At 40.9% G+C, this 20,368-nt stretch overlaps 1 protein-coding gene across 5 annotated transcripts in view; it reads left to right on the top strand.

The window, feature by feature from the left end:
• The window catches only part of ston2 (stonin 2), a 136,762-nt gene that overhangs the window by 29,590 nt on the left and 86,804 nt on the right, over positions 1-20,368 (top strand). For 2 of the 5 annotated variants that reach the window (XM_078562043.1, XM_078562042.1), the window contains exons 2-5: positions 8-139; positions 537-788; positions 1,475-1,702; positions 15,559-15,708. In XM_078562043.1, coding sequence (XP_078418169.1) covers positions 698-788; positions 1,475-1,702; positions 15,559-15,708 — 469 coding nt within the window. In that variant the 5' untranslated portion in view covers positions 8-139; positions 537-697. Of the gene's footprint in view, positions 1-7; positions 140-186; positions 263-536; positions 789-1,474; positions 1,703-15,558; positions 15,709-20,368 lie in introns of those variants that run through there. The other 3 variants (XM_078562045.1, XM_078562044.1, XM_078562046.1) reach the window with 2 other exon arrangements.

A 20,368-nucleotide genomic window follows, 5' to 3' on the forward strand; every position in this document is an offset into this window, starting at 1 on the left:
TGTTTAGTGATAGGCAATCTGGATGCACAACTATTGTTTGAAGCTGCTCCTACAGTGACGCCAGGACAGTGTTGTTCTAGTGACAGTGCGATTAGGGAAAATGGGCAGTAGCCAGCACTCCTCCTTTGTGACATCACTGGTGAGGAATATTACGATTCTATTGCAGAGTAACATTATGTACAAAATGTGTGCTTCTGTCTTTCTGACTATAAACATTAAAATCATAAACCATGAGCTCAGACTACGAGGAAACGATACATTGGTAAGCATGCAGATAGCTCCTATTACAAAATTTCAGATTTGTAGCAGTTTAAATTATATTTACCAATTGCTTGACATTGAACAATTATGCAAGAGCCTAAGTGAGAGGAGGAAGCCAGATTTGCAATTAAAAGTGAATTTTGAGATGCATTGAATGGTGTTTTTACGACCCTGCATGTTTGTTAAGTTGTTCGTCATTCCATGATAATGCTGCATGATTCAATGCTTTGTTCTCTTAACTAACCTTATGACTAAATGCTTTATATGTTTCACAGTAAAATTTTGTGGATTTGTACCATGTTTGGTTCCCTAATCGAGGAGTTACCAAGAAAATTGATGAAGTTGCTTCGGATGAAAGTTAACCTTCAACGTTACTACCCTATCACAGTATTATTGCAGCATCACATTGAACAATTTGTACGCACTTGATACAACTATGTTATCTGCTAATGTGATCGCTACCCATAGATCAGACTGGGTCTCCTTTAATGATGATGCACAATGCACAGCATATGCAAGAGATGCAGGTAAAATTCTCAATTATTTTATAGGAAATTAATATTTCATGCATCAAAATCTTAATTGAAAATTAGACAAATTCTTTATTATCAGAAAGAGTACAGCAGCACTGCAGTAGGCACTGTGACAATATATGTTTCAAATGTCCTGTTTTAATCAGGATTTTCCTCAGAAAACTGCACTTTTGCTTCAAGCACTGACCAGAATTCCACCCTTCTAATATTTTGGAAAATGAGAGCTATGTATCACAGTTCAGCAAAGTATTATTGATGTCCAAAATGGGAGGAATGTTGCTCCTTTCATGTAGCCAAAGAATGTAGTTTACTGCAATTGATAGTTCTAAACAAAAAACTAAGAAAACGTTTAACTTTTTATCTTCTGATGTACAGTGTACTTGCAGAAGGTCATAACAAAAATATCAATTGTTTTTGTTAGGAGCAGGCAGGGTTGCATTAGTTTTCTTTTATAAAAGTAAAGATAACTATTAGTTGATGTTGGAACAGTCCTTTCAATGTTATTTTTGGTCCTTTTCCTGCTTTTTGTCTTGGGCTCTATTTCCTTAAAGCAGTTGAGACAATCCTGCAAAGAGGTCAATTGTTTTTAAATCAAAATTTTGTTTATAGCCTGAAGTTCATGGGATTAGCAAAACTTGATAGACTGAATGATAATGTGAAAATAATTTTATGATCAACAGTTGGAGACCACAGAAACTATTCACCAGCCTCGTTTACATCACTGGGAGATGATAATTATTTGAATCATGCCATTCAGCAATCCTGCTCATCCATTCAAGATAGTCCTTTGGTTAGAAACCAGCATAGCCCAGTGTGTCTGACACAAACAGCATCTATGCCCAGTGGATGGATTCAGTTTGATGAACAACCATGGCCTAATCTTTCACCGCTCCACCCTCAGTCAACAGGTTAGTGATTAGAATATGAGTGTAGCCTGAAAGTAATTTTGTGAATTGTTATTCATTACCCAAAGGAATGCTGGTTGTGACAATGTTTATGCATTTCCTTCCTTTAGCATTTGCTTAGCTTTTCTAATATTCTTTTGACACAAAATTCAAATACATAGCACAGTTGTTAGTTGCACTACAAAAGCAAGCCTGCCTTTACTGGAAGTAGCATGTGCCACTGGCCACTGCCTGTGCAGCCTGTATGGCATTCTCCAATGATATGGGCATCCAAGCATGTTGAATTGTTGCTACCTTGGCACACCACAGCTCGATTGACTGATGAGGCCAGGATTCAAAATTTGGACAGTGCAGGTTCTGGCAATGTTGGCATGTCTGCTGTTCTAAAAAGAAGCGTGAAGCAGCAAGATGGGCCCCACGGTAGCGTTATTTAAATGGCCAGGCACCTGGATTGAAAGAAAGAGTTAAAACTTTTGATTTTTTTCTGTTGCAAAGAGTCACAAACCACTGAGTGTTTTTGGAGGTACTGTTGTGAGTTCCTACATTTGCCAGAGAGGCATCCTCTGAAAAGCAGGAATTCTGAAAGGGAAGGTTGATGTGAAGAAGGTGGTTCAGGTGAGAAGCAAGGGGGTCCATGGTCACTGCATCAGCACCTTGCTCATCGTGCCAGATAGAAAGGTGAAGATCTGCTGGGTGATGAGAAGGGACATAAGGTGGGAAAATGGCATCATCCTTGATGTTTTCAGTGATGTCAAATGCAAAGGACCCTGTTGCAATTGGTACCATGATGCAGGGAACCGTCTACTATGTAGGGGTCAGTAGGTGCAGGTTTCCTTGTCCCTCGCTGACTCTGCTCTGCTTACTTCTGATGTGTACTACCTTGTCCTGCAAGAGAGAGAGGGCAGAATGTAAGTGGTGTGTGGCACTGTTTGGGTGATATGTCTGCCACTGCTGAATAACTTTGAGATATGTGGACGTGGGTGTGAGGCTGACAGTGTTGGTAGGTGTGTAGAATACTTTAATGTTAGGTGTGACTTGTGTGCCAGCTGACTGGGAGTGCAGTGCTTTGAGCAGCATGAGAGGTTGGTGGTGTGGTGGGTAGGAGATATCATGTGGAAATGCATTCACTGTTGTTGACCCACTCGTGTAAGATCATTAGACTTCTTGTGGCACTACTGTCAGGTCCTGATTCCAGGAGTTGATCTTTCTAGCCATCTCTCCAACTCCTTTCCAAAGGTGACCCTTGGAGGGTGTCCTGGCCTCCTGAGGGGCTATGGTATCTCTCTTGATGCCTACCTACATCACTAATGCCTCCAGCGCTGCATATGTCACTGTGGATTCCTCTTTCTGCCCTGGTGTTCAGTCTCCAAGAATTTCCATTGTAGCAATCTTTTTGTTTATCTTCCCATTTAAGAGTGATTTAGGTGCCTGTTACCTGCGATCAGCAAACAATGCTGCCATGCCACCCTACTCTGAGCAGAATCCGCCAGCTGCGATAGGTAGAGATCAGAGTTGGAGGCGCACAGCTAACACCACAATCATTCAGATGAGTGGGCATGGGCACATTGTGAATTGTGACCACCATGACTAAAAATTTGGGCAAACAAATTTTTAACTCTTAATTTCTTGTAGCCCCTTTGAAAGTGTGAAAGTACAACTTGAAACTGGGTTGAGATCTGCACGAGAGCTGTCCAGGAAGCCATGCTGTGGTCAGGGCTACTAAGCAAAATACTGCAAATACTTTAAATCTGAAATAAAAACTGAAATCTGAGATGGAAAATGCTGGAAATATTCAACTAGTCCAGCAACATCTATGGAAATGGTAGGGTTGCCTGACTGCTGTTTCTGTAATTAAGTCTGTTTTCTTATCCTGGGATACATAGGGTGGATCTCCAGAATATGTGGTCTAGAGGGATAAGAAGGGGAACATATATAGTGATTGTGTTTTTGAACAAATAATCCAGAGGTTAGGAAGATGGCAGTTGGGAATTTATATACATAAATAAGTACACTAATTAAATCCGAAATAAAAAGTAGTATCAGTAATGGTTTAACCATGAAACTACTGAATTGTCATTAAAAACACATCGAGTTCACTAATGTCCTTTAGGGAAGGAAATCTGCTGTCCTTAGCTGGTCTGGCCTACACGTGACTACAGATCCACTGCAATTTGGTTGACTCTTAACTGCTCTTTGAAATGATCTTGCAAGTCACTCAGTTGTATTCAAGAAGGCAACTTGCCACCAACTTCTCAAGTGCAGTGAGGGGTGAGGAATAAATGCTGGCCTTGCCAGCATCCCATGAATTCATTTCAAAACTAAGACCCTACTCAAGGGTGTATTAGGTGTTGACAAAATTAAAAGCATTTAGCTCATTAAAAAGACAAAAAAAAAACCTCTCCTTCACATATTGCTTTAACTTTTAACTGATTGTTGGCGTGGATTCTGATTGGTAGAGGCGTTGCCATGGAGTGTGTACCAGGGAACAATTAACTGCCAAGCTTTTGTTTAAACGCAAACTAGGCAGGTTGACTCTGATTGGTCAAAGCATTGCCATAGGGAAAGGCTGTGCTCCAAGCTTTTTAGTTGAGAAGTTGTTCCCTTTGAGATTTGGTGGTATTATGACTGTAGTTCTAACCTACTGAAAAGTGTCTGTGTAAGCAGTGAGAAAATAACAAGGAAAACACCATCTAAAATTTTACCTGGTCTAATAACTTCCAGTTACATGCTGACTAGTGCCAACAGCACGAGATTAGTGAACAGCTTATGCTTGGTGACAAAGGAGATCTTGCCCATTGAGAGGAAATTCCATCTTGTGAAATGTATAAAGAGTGCACTTGAGCTTTGTTTTAACTTGAATATATCTAAATTGGGTATTTTCATATGTATCTTACAAAGATGTTGAATTTCAATGGAAATCGTACTCTTTTCAGTGAAGACTGGTTTTGACCCCAGGAGGTAGTTTCAAGGTCAATTGTTTCCTGACCTGGACATCATCTTGAAAATTTGTTTGAAATTTTGTAAATGTGTGTGAAAATGCAATTGTGTGGAACAAATTGGCATGGACAGGCCACTGATACTGTGGAGCTGTCACTTCAAAGGACAATATCATTTGGCTTAATTATCCAGTATCTTATAAGCAAATAACAATATACTAAGAATTGTATGTAGCATTTAAGAGAAATTCCATTAAAATAGTGATGCAAACTGAAAATGAGTTTTGATATGTCTTCTAAACAGTGCAGTTAGTATTTCCTATCAGTGGATGGAGTTATTCTCAAAGACTTTTCTCCCTCAGACTTCTCTAAGTGACTGAACAGTAGATGTAGGTTAGTGTAAAACAGTTTTACAAAAGTAAGCATGGAAGAAAGAGAAAGAAAAAGCACATACATGCAGAACAAAAGCAACCTTTCAGTCTTTTTAGTTAAAATAGTTTATAATTTTATAATATGTAATTTGCAATATTGGTTCTTAATGTCAAAAATTGCTTTATGGATAATACTGTGGTATAGATTTTGGTTTAAATAATGTGTGTATTATATATTAAAAATACATAGTATACTATTTTTAACTGCAATAGGGTTTATTTTAACATCAGAGAATGTCATCAGAATACAGATACGAATCGCGTATGACAGATGTCAGGTAGAAAATACAATGGAGAATCAGGCTGAATATAGAAGGATCAGAGGGGAAGCAAAGAAATTGATTAGAAAAGCAAAGAGAGAGCATGAAAAGAGGCTGGCAGTGAACATAAAAGGAAACCCCAAGGTCTTCTGTAAGCATGTAAATAATGTAAGGATGGTAAAAGAGTAGGGCTGATTAGGGACAAAAAAGGGGACTTGCATATGGAGGCTGGAGAAATAGCGGAGGTGTTGAACAAGCACTTTGCATCTGTCTTTACAAAGGAAGAGCTTGCTACCCAGAGCGAGGTGAGAGAGGAGATAACTGGTACACTAGAAGAATTTACAATCGAGAGGAAGGAGGTGTTGGAAAGGCTATCATTACTTAAAATAGATAAAGTACCAGGACCAGATGAGATGCATCCAAGGGTACTGAGGGAAGTGAGAGTGGAAATTGCACTAGTGATAATCTCCCAGTCTTCCTTAGACACAGGGGAGGTGCCACAGGGGTACAAGGATAAAGCTGGCAACTGCAGGCCAGTCAGTTTGACCTCAATGGTAGGGAAACTTATGGGAACTATAATAGGGGATAAAATCAATAATCGCTTAGACAAGTGCAGGATAATTAAGGAAAGCCAGCATGGATTCATCAGGGAAAATCATGTTTAACTAACTTGCTGGAGTTTTTTTGAAGAGGTAACAGGTAAGGTTGATAAAGGAAACGTTGTTGATGTGTATATGGATTTTCAAAAGGCATTTGACACAGTGCCACACAACAGACTTGAGCAAAATTCTAGGTCATGGAATAAAAGGGGATGTAGGCACTTGGATAAGAAATTGGCTGAGTGACAGGAAACAGAGGGATTGAAAGGTCCGAGGAATACTCTGGTACAAAATTTCAACACTCGGAGTCCAGATGCAATATTCAAGTGGTTCCTTAATTATGCATGTGGGGAGCAAACGCTGGGCAATCCAGGCGCTTCTCCACCGAGGTTCAAATGAGCACAGTTTATATATCTTTTATTATCAGTTATAACTTAATGGTATTAGTTAGACAAAGGCCACAGCACAATGACCCCCCAGTGGGCTGATAATTGTGTTCTTGTACAGTAATTGCAGTGCAGAGACTAAGCATTGTCCTTTTTGAAGATGGCTATCAGACGGTGCAAAATGGCCTTCCCCATTTCTTGATTGAATTATCCCGTGTCCCAGCCCGTGTGTCTCCCATTTCCTAATCGCAAGTTTACAGCGGAGCCCTTTGTACAAGTTTTAGCTTTCATGTGTAAGGCTGTGATTGCCTGTGTATGCTTTGGCACCCTAGCTGCTGGTCCTGGCTAGCACTTTAAAATAAATCCAAATTTTCTGCATCTTCAGGATAAATGGTGGTTTTTCAGATTGGAGGAAGGCTTATAGTGGAGTTCCTCAGAAGTCGGTGTTGGGACCCTTGCTCTTCCTGATATATATATTAATAACCTATTCCATGGTGTGTAGGGCATGATTTCAAAATTTGCAGATGATACAAAGATTGGAAATGTTGTCAACTGTGTTGGGGATAGTCTTGAACTTCAAAAAGACACAGGCATGTTGGTGGATTGGGCAGACAAGTGGCAGCTGAAGTTCAATGCAGAGAAGTGTGAGGTGATTTGTTTTGGCAGGAAAGATATGGTGAGGCAGTATAAAATAAAAGGGAGAGCCTTTAAAGGAGGTGCAGGAACAGAGGGACCTCAGTGTATACATACATAGGTCATTGAAGATGGCAGGTCATGTTGAGAGAGCAGTTAATAAAGCATATAGTATCTTAGGCTTTCTTAATAGGGACATTGAGTACAAGAGTAAGGAGGTCATGTTGAACTTGTATAAGATACTAGTTGGGCCTCATCTGGAGTACTGCGCCCAGTCCTGGGAACCATACTTGAGGAAGGATGTGAAGGCATTGGAGAAAGTACAGAGGAAATTTACAAGAATGACTCCCAGGATAAAGAACTGTAGCTATGAGGATAGATTGAAGAGGTTGGGAATCTTTTCCTTGGAGAAAAGAAGGCTGAGAAGAGACTTGATAAAGGTATTCAAGATCCTGCGGGGTATGGACAGGGTAAATAGTGAGAAACTGCTCCCACTCAAGAACATCAAGAACGCGAGGGCACAGATTCAAAATAATTGGCAAAAGGAGTAAATGTGATATGAGGAAATTTTTTTTCACCCAGAGGGTGGTTGGAGTCTGGAACAAGCCTCCTGAAAGGATGGTGGAGGCAGGTTCGATCAAGGTATTCAAAAGGGAATTGGATTGCTACCTGAAAAGCAAGAATGTGCAAGTTTACAGGAAGGCAGGGGAGTGGGACTAGGTGGAATGCCCTTTCAGAGAGCCAGTGCAGACTTGATGGGCCGAATGTCCTCCTTCTGCATTGTAAAGATACTGTAATTCTGTGCTGTACATGTCTTTTAAACAACAGTTACAGCAATTCCAGAAGGTGTCAGAAATTTAAGAGTTCGTTTTAAGCATATAAAATTCCTGATGGAGACAAATTAAATTTCAAAAACAATTCAACAGTTGACATTAAAAACAACCCACAAGCCACTTCTACTTGAATTCATAATTTAGTTATTTTTCATTTCCTGCTGGCCTATATAATTGTGTAGCCCCGTAACTAATATAATGAAAAGCCTTACAAGTGTCACTCACTTCCAGTACTCTGTACTCTCAAATCTGGTCCTAATATTTTATTATCACTTTTTTGTGAGAATTGATCGCTTGTCCATCATAAAGTAAACAGGCTTCCCAACTTCTATTGCCGACATCTCTGACCACCACAGCCTCTCTATTTAACTAACATCAGCACTCCCATGTTTTTTGGCACAGACTACACTTTTGAAGATATGCTAGTGAACCAATAATTGTGCATTTAGAAATTCTGGTGATGGATATAATCCAAGCTCAGTTGACATTGTCTTTTAGTTTTGGTTTTAAAAATAATCAACAGAAAATAAGAGTATATTTCAGCTTGTGCCTGTGGGTACATAATCTGGATGGTATTGTTCCTTATTTCAGTTTTTGAAGGTGAGAATGAGATGGTTTCAGTTGAAGGCTAATGTGCAGTGCTGATGGGTTAGTGGTTGAGAATTTCATGACTCAGCAGGGTAGAGTTAAGCCACATGGAAAAGACATCATTTGCCTGAGTTCGTGAACAGTGTGAAGCAGCTGTCAGTAACCCTTTCCTTACCATTTTTAACAAACCCATGCTTTACTAATCCTTTTGAGACCACCTGTGTAGGCTTGGTATTAGAGATGATGGATATGTTCAGGCCACTGACCATTCTTCGTTACTCATTAACTGGATTTACCATAATTGCATAACTGACATTCTTTCACAGATCACATGCTCCTTTCATCACTGAAGAACAGCAGGGCCACTTCGCTGGGGGTTAGAAAGTAAAACACAAAGAAACCTTTAAAATCGTTTCTTGTAATAGAAAAGGTCACCCATCATGCTTTGAGAAGTACAGGGCTGCAGTCAATGGTCCAATAATATGAACGTGATGAGTCTTCCAGAAAGTCGTGTCCTAACTTGCTTGTCTGTTTTGTCAGATTTACAATTGGAACTATAAACATGTCTCTTAATGGCAAAGAGCTTTTGGCAGAGCAGTGGAGCAGCTGTTAGGTTATAAATGCCATTTACGGAACCATTAAGCCATTCTGGGCTTTGCACTAAGGAGTGGAGCCGCCCATAAGGACTAGCTGCCTTGTCTAGATGGAAGCTGCAGCACTTTTAGTCCATTTTTAGATTTTTGACTAGGATGTCATGGATGTGGTTTGCTGTGGAACCCCAGGGCTGAAGTCAACTGTGGCAATAGCACACCATTTAATCTTCTTTGGGAAAATCAGGAAAGGTGTTTAATTTGTGATTGATCCATACACGCACATTTTATATTTCTGTCGAAGTAGTCCTCATTGTCCATCCCCTTAATCGTCTAAGACCGGAGGCAGAGACCTCACGGTTCTTCACAAAGCCAACTTGCAGGATCAACTCTAATTCCCCCTTCCCTTCAAGCAGGGATTCTATTTTCCCCACCCCATTAGGGGCCTAGGTCATCAGTTGGAAAGGGTTGTAATGATATTTCAGTCTGGATTACCATCGGCTGAGGATGGCATCTTTATTGAGTGAAAACGCAGAGATTCACATTGTCTGCCTTTGGACACTGCATGTGGCTGCTGTATTATTTACAGAGTGCATTGTGGCAACCCTCTGTGGTAAATTTGCAAGGCATATACTTGAACAAGAGTATTTTCTAATACAAAATAATAAAGTTCATGCATTATAATGTTCTTAATACAGGAAATTAACTGAGGAAATGTAAAGTAATTATGTTCATTGGAAGATATTAATTCAATAACACTGATAGAAACTTGGCTACAAGCTGGACAGGAGTGCAAAATAACTAAAATGAGTTCTAATGTCTTTAGGAGGGACAGATTATATAAGACAGGAGGAGAAGTAGCAATATTGATTTTTTTTTTTAAAAAAAGGACTGATGTACATGAAAAGAGATTTAGTCAGAGTTGATATAAATAGTCACTTGGTGCAGCACTTAAATATTGCTTGAAAAAAGAGATATATTGCTGAAGCTTTTTGTCTTGCACTCAGGACAAATGCAAGAATGCCAAATTTCAAATGATCACAACGATTTATGCTACAGGAGAAAGGACACTGGCTGAGGCATTGCCATGGAGAAAGCAATGGGGCTCCCCAAGGTCTTGGGTAATTTTTAAAAAAGGCACAAGGCTTGAACATGTTCCTTTTGCTCACAGATAATGGGTCCTGTGATATGAATGTATGTCCCATCTAACAAGTGTAAATGAGCCAGTTATGAGCTTGACTGACTATCTTAAATTGACAGGGTAGCTATTAGTGCACTCAGGATTGTTCAAGTGCTGCCCAATCGCGGAACCGCATTTAGTGTGGACGTTTGATTTGGGTTTTGCAAGTATGGGCTGGTATAGTACAGTCTGTGCTCTGCCTATTATGAACAACTGAAGGAACAAGGCTTTTGATTTGATCAAACATATTTGAGATAGTGCCATAATGGTAATGTCACTGGACTAGTAATCCAGAGGCCCAGGCTAATGCTCTGAGGAAATGGGTTTAAATTCCATCATGACAGCTGATGGAATTTAAATTCAGTTAATAAAGTTGGAGTTATGATTCAAGTCTCAGTAATAGTCTCCACAGATGCTGCCAGACCTGCTGAGTTTTTCCAGCTATTTTTGTTTTTGTTTCAGATTTCCAGCATCCGCAGTATTTTGCTTTTATTTCAGTAATGGTGACTGTGGCAACCATCATCGATTGTTGTAAAAACCCACCTGGTTCACAAATGTCCTTTAGGGAAGGAAATCTGCTGTCCTTATGCTGTCTGGCCTATATGTGACTCCAGACCCGCAGCAATGTGGTTGACTCTTAACTGTCCTCTGAAATGGCCTAGCAAGCTACTCAGTTCGAGGGTAATTAGGGATGGGCAACAAATGATAGCCTTGCCAGCGATGCCTATGTCCCATCAAAGAACTTTCAAAAATCAGCCAATCGCTGAGAGATATAGCCTACATACCTTTCACCTTTAATTATCACAACCACTACCATCTAGAAGAACAAGAGCAGCAGGTACATGGGAACACCACCTCTTGGAAGTTTTCCTCCAAGCCACTCGCCATCCTGACTTGGAACTATATCGCCGTTCCTGCATTGTCACTGGGTCAAACAGCACTGTGGGTATACCTACACCACATGGACTGCAGCAGTTCAAGAAGGCAGCTCACCACCACCTTTTCAAGAGCAGTTAGGAATGGTCAGTAAATGCTGGCCTGGCCAACGATGCCCACATCCAGTAAATGAATTTAAAAGAATGACTGCACTTTTTGACACAACTTTTTTGAAATGCTAAGACAAAATATTAAAAAACGGTGTTCTTCCTGAGAACATTGTTGGTCATTTTGTTGCAGTGAATACCCCCAATTTCAGAGGCCAGACAGTGTGTATTTAGTAGAAAGCAAGCAAAATGTGCAAGAAGCATGTCGAGTGAAGTTGGAGTGAATATGTGAAATAGAGGAGGAGGAAACAGTGAATTTAAAAACAATTTGGTAGAATGTAACATAGCCTCTTGTATGATTTCCAGAAGCATTATTTTTTCTTTGACTACTTTCTTTTTCATGTGTGTTGCCAATTTTCCTCACTCCCCTTCACATGCTCATGCTTTTACGTGGTGTGGTTTCAGTGACATTGGTTTCTTGATGCCTTCAACTAGCCATTTATGTCAATTGTGTCAATCTTGAGAGCAGACTATTTGTTTGTGGTGGGGGATTGGTTGGGGTGAATCACAACCAAACTCAATCCTTACTCACTGTGCGCACAAGATATGGGCCCAACAGAGAGGGGTCACTGGATAGGGATATGGGGAATGGGGTATCCTGGCTGATTTTTTTCCTCTCCCTATCTCATGAGTGCTGAGGCCAGTTTTCTACCTTGGGTGCAATTAGCTGACCAGAGACGAATCTAGGTCCTGCATAATTTGCATGGTTTAGGTACACAACATCTATTTGCTGAACCATTTAAAGGAGACCCTCCCCCACCCCCTCCTCCCCCTCCCTCAACCAGTTTCATTTTCATCTCCAAGTAACATTTAACCCCAAGGGAAACGGGTCAAGTTGCATCTCAGTAGTAGAAAAATCATTGCTTACCATACACCTCAGTAAATGAAAGGCACTATTTCATTTTGAAATTTGGGTTAAAGAATCTTGTGATTGGATTACTTTCAATGTTCTTAGAAGTTCCCCTCTGCTTAATTTGCATAAGGTTTGTTATTCCCCTGTAATGTGCAATGTGGAAGGGTAAAGCCAAGGACTGACCCTTAGTGTCAAAGGCCTGAGTTACAAAGAAATATAGGAAAAGAAGGCACTTCTGAAGCCGGCTTAGAGGTAAATGACATAATTAAGGGAATGGAAAAGGTAACTTCAGAATTTTGCAACATTTTAAGTTCAGATAAGTGATACAAACTAGTGAAAAGTTCACTTTGGGCTTGTTATCAGGAACTTCTTCATACAAGGTTTTGATAAACATTTGGAATAGGCTCCCAGATAGAGTGGTGAAAATATGGAGTATATAGAGTAGAGACAACACAAAGGGTACAACTCTAAAACGGTGCAGGAGCAGAAGGACCTGGGAGCATATGTGCGTTAATCATTGAAGATGGCAGGATAGGTTGAGAGTGGTTAATAAGCATACAGTATCCTGGGCTTTATTAACAGAGACAGAGAGTACAAGAGCAAGGCGGTTATGTTGAACTTGTATAAGTCACTAGTTTGGCCTCAGCTACAGTATTGTATTCAGTTCTGGGTACCACCTTTAGAAAAGATGTGAAGGCACGAGAGAAAGTGCAGAAAAGATTCACGAGAATGGTTCCAGGGATGAGGAACTTCAGTTACGAAGATAGATTGGAGATGTTAGGATTGTTTTCCTTGGAGAAAAGAAGGTTGAGAGGAGATTTGATAGAGGTATTCAAAATCATGTGGAATCTGGACAGAGATAGTGAGAAGCTGTTCCCATTCGTGAAAGGACTGAAAATGAGAGGACGCAGATTTAAAATAATTACTAAAAGAAGCAAAAGTGATATGAGGAACAACTTTTTCACACAGCGAGTGGTTAGCATCTGGAATACACTGCCTGAGAGTGTGGTGAAGGCAGATTCAATTGAAGTATTCAGAAGGGAATTGGTCTGTTATCTGAAAAGGAAGAATGTGCAAGGTTACGGGAGAAGGTGGGGGAATGGGAGTTGCTCATTCAGAGAGGCCTTGCAGATATGATGGGCCAAATGGCCGCCTCCTGCATTGTATCAATTCTTTGATTCTGTGATAGTGCAGGTGAAACCCCTGGGATTAGTTAGGAAACAATTGGATGCTGAACAGGAAATTTTTCTGGATCGATAAGATTGGATGAATAACTTTTCTTACCTGTGATTATCCTATGATCTTGTAAAATCTGATTTGATTTGGGAGCTTGATGTGTAATGAGGCAGATTTGATAAGGGAGCTTAAGGTGGAGGAACCCTTAGGAGGAAGTGACCATAATTTGATAGAATTTACCCTGCAATTTGAGAGGAAAAAGCTGGAATCAGATGTAACGGTATTACAGTTGAATAAAGGCAACTACAGAGGCATGAGGGAGGAGCTGGCCTGAATTGACTGGGAGATGAGCCTAGCAGGAAAGACAGTGGAACAGCAATGGCAGGGGTTTCTGGGAGTAATTTGGGAGACACAGCAAAAATTCATCCCTAGGAAGAAGAAGCATACTAAAGGGAGGACGAGGCAACCATGGCTGACAAGGGAAGTCAGGGACAGCATAAAAGCTAAAGAGAAAGCATACAATGTGGCGAAGAGCAGTGGGAAACTAGGGGATTGGGAAGCCTACAAAGACCAACAGAGGACAACTAAAAAAGAAATAAGGGGGTAGAAGATTAAATATGAGGGTAAACTAGCCAGTAATATAAAGAAGATTGCAAGAGATTTTTTAGATATATAAAGGGTAAAAGAGAGGCAAAAGTTGACATTGGGCCACTGGAAAATGATGCTGGAGAAGTAGTAGTGGGGAACAAAGAAATGGCGGAGGAACTGAATAGGAACTTTGCGTCAGTCTTCACGGTGGAAGACACGAGTAACATCCTCAAAGTGCAAGAGAGTCGGGGGCAGAGGTGAGTATGGTGGCCATTACCAAGGAGAAGGTGCTAGGAAAACTGAAAGGCCTGAAGGTGGATAAATCACCTGGACCAGATGGATTACACCCCAGAGTTCTGAAGGAGATAGCTGAAGAGATAGTGGAGGCGTTAGTGGTGATCTTTCAGGAATCACTGGAGTCAGGGAGGGTACCAGAGGACTGGAAAATCGCTAATGTAACCCCCCTGTTTAAGAAGGGAGTGAGGCAAAAGACGGGAAATTACAGGCCGATTAGCCTGACCTCGGTCGTTGGTAAGATTTTAGAGTCCATTATTAAGGATGAGATTTCAGAATACTTGGAAGTGCATGGTACAATAGGGCAAAGTCAGCATGGTTTCATCAAGGGGAGGTCATGCCTGAAAAATCTGTCAGAATTCTTTGAGGAGGTAACGAGTAGGTTAGGCAAAGGAGAGCCAATGGATGTTATCTACTTGGACTTCCAGAAGGCCTTTGACAAGGAGCCGCACAGGAGGCTGCTTAGTAAGATAAGAGCCCATGGTGTTAGAGGCAAGGTACTAGCATGGATAGAAGATTGGCTGTCTGGCAGAAGGCAGAGAGTGAGGATAAGGGGATCCTTCTCAGGATGGTGGCCGGTGACTAGTGGAGTTCCGCAGGGGTCAGTGTTGGGACCACAACTTGTCACTTTATACATTAATGATCTAGATGAAGGAACTGAGGGCATCCTGGCTAAGTTTGCAGATGATTCAAAGATAGGTGGAGGGACAGGTAGTATTGAGGAGGCGGGGAGGCTGCAGAAGGATTTGGACAGGTTAGGAGAATTGGCAAAGAAGTGGCAGATGGAATACAACATGGGGAAGTGTGAGGTCATGCACTTTGGTAGGAAGAATAGAGTAAAGGGAAGACCTTTTAGAACAGAGATGAGGAGAAACTTCTTTAGCCAGAGAGTGGTGAATCTATGGAATTCATTGCCACAGAAGGCTGTGGAGGCCAGGTCATTGAGTGTATTTAAGACCGAGATAGATAGGTTCTTGATTGGTAAGGGGATCAAAGGTTACGGGAAGAAAGCGGGAGAATGGGGTTGAGAAACTTATCAGCCATGATTGAATGGCGGAGCAGACTCAATGGGCTGAATGGCCTAATTTTTGCTCCTATGTCTTATGGTCTTATGGTCTTGTTGTTTGCAAATAAAATTATTAAAAGAAAGCAGCCCTGAGCACCTCTTGAATGTATTACATAATATGTAAAGGTATATTTCAAAGGAATGCACCTCATTGCCCAGATGGCATCGTCTGAGTCCCAGAAATGTTATAGTCTTGAAGTATGCCCTAATAGGTGCTGCTAAGCACAATACATGTATACAACAGATTTAAAGTGATGTTTAGAGAAAATTCACACACTCACATTCACGCACACATACCAGATTGTAATGCCACTGACTACGAGGTTTTTTTCCACCTTGTTTCCCTTCATAGTGCTATAGTTCTCACACTGTCTCACGTTGCAGCTTTTTGTATTACTTTTAGGTTCAAGAGGGCCTCCTACTTCAGAAGGCAGCTGGGCTACACACTGCGAGGAACCCAGTAATCTGAGTTTGACTCAATCATACACAGATCTGCATTCTACTGACACAGATGATTTGCACAGCAACAGTATTTCAAGATCTGACTCTCCAGGTAAGTACAAATTAATGTGGATCTGTAAGACAGCATATTTCATTATATCTGGCACACTCCACAATGTATAGTTCACTGAGATACGTAATTATAGAGGTTTACTTTTTTAGAAATAAAGTATATATATTTTTCTCGTGCATACTGAACTTGGCTAAATAAATTTAGATTTTTGTCTGGACACAAAGATACAAATGCAAGTTATGACAAGAATAAGCCCAAAAACAGTACTACAATCAGAAATTTCATTTGTTAACCCTGTGAGTTGGCTTGAGCTATGTGATAATGATTCAAAAGGCAGGCGGTTACAACCAGTATTGATATACATCCAGTCTGCAGTCGTAACTTTAAATTGGGGTACATAAAGTAACTAGAAATGTGAAAATCTTGCCTCCTGTAGTAAATGCTTGATTATGCACAAAAAAAATGTTTGGAATATGTTAACAGACATGCTATGGTTCAGATACCACAAGACTGATTATCAAGTTTTTATGAATGATGTCCAGACTACAACAGTATGTTTGCAACCTTGAACACTGATTTCCATTGTAACTGTAAAATAAGAGTTTTGCTATTTGAGCTACACCAACTCAAACTATAATTGTTTTGATAGAATTATTAAAGATTTACAGATGATTAATCTTGCATTTTATTAAAAAAGGAGGTGGCGAGTTATTTGCAGAACTTACAAAAGCATGAAGTGAGTTGATTAGTCATCTCACAAGGTGGGAAGAACAGATGTTTAACCATTAGCCTCAAAATGAAGGGTGTTGAGTGGTCATGTTTGACAATAGTCTTCACAGTGTTACTGGAAGCTTATAACTGTTCAAATAAGGGACTACAGTGATCCAGGAAGACAGCTCTCCACCACTTTCTCAAGGGCAATTAGGGACGAGCAATAAATGCTGGCCTAGTGAGCGATGCCCACGTCCCATGAAAGTGTAAATTTTGAAAAACCTTAACTAAAATTGTTGTGACCAGTTTGACTGCAAAATGGTCGGAAGTTACATAACCAGTGGTTTGGAAAGCACAAATTAATTTTTCATCTGAACTGAATGATACATATTGTATAGAAATCTATAAAAAAAAAAAAAAAAATTTCATGCAGCATGCAGCTCCAGGCAACGACGACAAATTCGTATAGCACCTTTTAATATAGTAAAGCATCTCATAATATTTCATAGGAGTGTTACCAAATAAAGCTCGATGCCAAGCCACATGAAATATTAAGATAGATGACCAAAAGCTTGGTTAAAGAGGTAGGTTTTAAGAAGCATCTTAAGGAGTGGGATCACAGGTAGACGGAGGCCTAGACAGCTGAAAGTACAGTTGCCAATGGTGGAGCAATTAAACTTGGGGATATTCAAGAGACCAGAACGCAGGGATCGCTGGTTGAGGGCCCTGTCAACCACCGCAGGTGCAGTGGTTCTTCCTTAACCGAGGTTTTCCACCCACGGTGGTTGACAGGGCCCTCAACAGTGTCCAACCCATCTCCCGCACCTCTGCCCTCAGACCTCCTTCTCCCTCCCAGAACCATGATAGGGTCCCTCTTGTCCTTCAGCCTCTGTATTCAAAGGATCATCCTCCGCCAATGTTCCAGTGAAGCTCAATGCAAACTGGGGGGACAGCACCCCATCTTCTGATTAGGCACGTTGCAGCCTTCCGGACTTAACATTGAGTTCAACAACTTCAGACCATGAACTCTCTCCTCCATCCTCACTCCTTTTTGATCCCCTTTTTTCAAATATTTATTTTTTAATTTTTATATATATATTTTCCCACATTATTATTATAATAATTTTTTTTGTTATATTTATTTATTTCAATTTTTATTCATTGTTTTATTCCCACCTTTTAGCCTTTTTTTCCCCCCACACCATCCCCTCCCCCCACCCCACCCCCACTAGGGTTTGACATTTCACACCTTGAGATTCTTCCTCAGATCTAGGCGATATTACAGATGAACAACATATAAAAAAGAGCAGGATCAAAGGAATGGGGAAAAGAAAAAAACAGGAAAAGAAATTGAATGATTTATGAGGTGTTTGCATGGAGAACAGATGATTAAATGGTGGGAGAGACAAGGAGGAATAATGGGAAGAAAAAGTATATTCCAAATGGTTAAGGATAATTTAACTCTCAGCTGTGTAATGGAAGAAGAGATCAGTCTCAGAAATAATGGTACGATTCATGTATTTGGTCATTCAAAAAGAGAGCAGTAAAACATGACCACAGAGAAAGTATCTGATTACATGACTGTAAGGATACCATTTGTTTGTTTTGCTAGTGATCATAAACACAATGAATAGCAACAGTTAAAGATAGCCAAATCGTAAATTTTAATAGATTTTATTTGTTGTTGATACAAATTTGGGTTTGTCATGTACACTTTTTTTCTAGAATTTAGTGGGATTAGTTGCTCCCATTGCCAGTCTGAACGTCTTTTATGGGAATTGAGTTAATCTCATCTATAACTACAGCTACAGTAACGTAATCTAAATCTGAATCTGGACTGGATATCCATCTCTCTTTTTACAAACATTTCTTCAGTTTCTCTGAAGGAGGTCTGAGGTGATGTGAAATTTATTAAACTTCTATATTTCACAGAAAGGTGCACATACAGAGCAACAATTATGATCAGATTCACTCAATTCAATTGGTTGAAACTAACTTTGTGTGATGATGCAAGATAAACACTGTGCCATGATTCCCTACATCAATGGTCATCTTCCTTAAACAAGTCATCTTCATTATACTCCAGCATTTCTAACTACTTCACCTGTTTGAAGGCCCTCGCAGTTTATCATTTGCAGTAGAAATATCTCTTCTGCCCTTTAACTACCTCTTATTCTCCACTTAGCTTCTTAGATTCTTTTTGGTGGCTATATTTGTGCTTTTCCCTTTTTACTTCCCCTTGTTTTGTTCCTTTTTTAAATGTTATTTTTCTGAATTATCATCCAGTTCTGAAGGATCGATATGCAAAACATCTCACCCTTTCTTCCATGGGTGCTGCCTGACAGGCTGAGTGTTTTCAAAGTATTTTTTTCCAAATCTAGCTGCCAACATGTTCTTTGTTTACCTCCTTATTATCAGCAAGGGGAATTGGGTTTTGAATCCTAACCTTGTCTGGGACATTGACTTGAAGAGATAAAAGCAAAAAACTGCAGATGCTGGAAATCCAAAACAAAAATAAAAATACCTGGAAAAACTCAGCAGGTCTGACAGCATCTGCGGAGAGGAACACAGTTAACGTTTCGAGTCCGTATGACTCTTCAACAGAACTACGGAAAAATAGAAAAGAGGTGAAATATAAGCTGGTTTAAGGTGGGGGGGGGTGGGACAGGTAGAGCTGGATAGAGGGCCAGTGATAGGTGGAGATAGCCAAAAGATGTCATAGACAAAAGGACAAAGAGGTGTTGAAGGTGGTGATATTATCTAAGGAATGTGCTAATAGGTGACATTAAGGGTAGAAAGCAGGACAAGCAAGGTACAGATAGCCCTAGTGGGGGTGGGGTGGGGGGAAGGGATCGAAATAGGCTAAAAGGTAGAGATAAAACAATGGATGGAAATACATTTAAAAATAATGGCAATAGGTGGGAAAAGAAAAATATATATAAATTATTGGAAAAAAGGGGGATCGGGATGGGGATGGAGGAGGGAGTTCATGATCTAAGATTGTTGAAAATATTCAGTCCAGAAGATGAGGTGCTGTTCCTCCAGTTTGTGTTGAGCTTCACTGGAACAATGCAGCAGGCCAAGGATGGACATGTGGGCATGAGAGCAGGGTGGAATGTTGAAATGGCAAGTGACAGGGAGGTCTGGATCATGCTTGCTGACAGACCGAAGGTGTTCCGCAAAGCGGTCACCCAGTCTGCGTTTGGTCTCTCCAATGTAGAGGAAACCGCATTGGGATCAGCGAATGCAGTAGACTAAACTGAGGGAAGTGCAAGTGAAATGCTGCTTCACTTGAAAGGAGTGTTTGGGCCCTGGGACGGTGAGGAGAAGGGAAGTAAAGGGGCAGGTGTTGCACCTTCTGCGGTTGCATGGGAAGGTGCCGTGGGAGGGGATTGAGGTGTAGGGGGTGATGGAGGAGTGGACCAGGATGTCCCGGAGGGAACGATCCCTGCGGAATGCCGCCGGGGGTTGAAGGGAAGATTTGTTTGGTGGTGGTATCATGCTGGAGTTGGCGGAAATGGTGGAGGATGATCCTTTGAATGCGGAGGCTGGTGGGGTGATAAGTGAGGACAAGGGGGACCCTATCATGGTTCTGGGAGGGAGAGGAAGTTGTGAGGGCGGATGCACGGGAGATGGGCCGGACACGGTTGAGGGCCCTGTCAACCACCGTGGGTGTAAAACCTCGGTTAAGGAAGAAGGAAGGCATGTCAGAGGAACTGTTTTTGAAAGTGGCGTCATCAGAACAGATGCGACGGAGGCGAAGGAACTGAGAGAATGGGATGGAGTCCTTACAGGAAGCGGGATGTGAGGAGCTGTAGTCGAGGTAGCTGTGGGAGTCGGTAGGCTTGTAATGAATATTGGTGGACAGTCTATCACCAGAAATTGAGACAGAGAGGTCAAGGAAGGAAAGGGAAGTGTCAGAGATGGACCATGTGAAAATGATCGAGGGGTGGAAATTGGAAGCAAAATTAATAAATTTTTCCAGGTC

The sequence above is a fragment of the Cetorhinus maximus genome, chromosome 18, assembly GCF_964194155.1.
Source record: "Cetorhinus maximus chromosome 18, sCetMax3.hap1.1, whole genome shotgun sequence".
Lineage (NCBI taxonomy): Eukaryota > Metazoa > Chordata > Chondrichthyes > Lamniformes > Cetorhinidae > Cetorhinus > Cetorhinus maximus.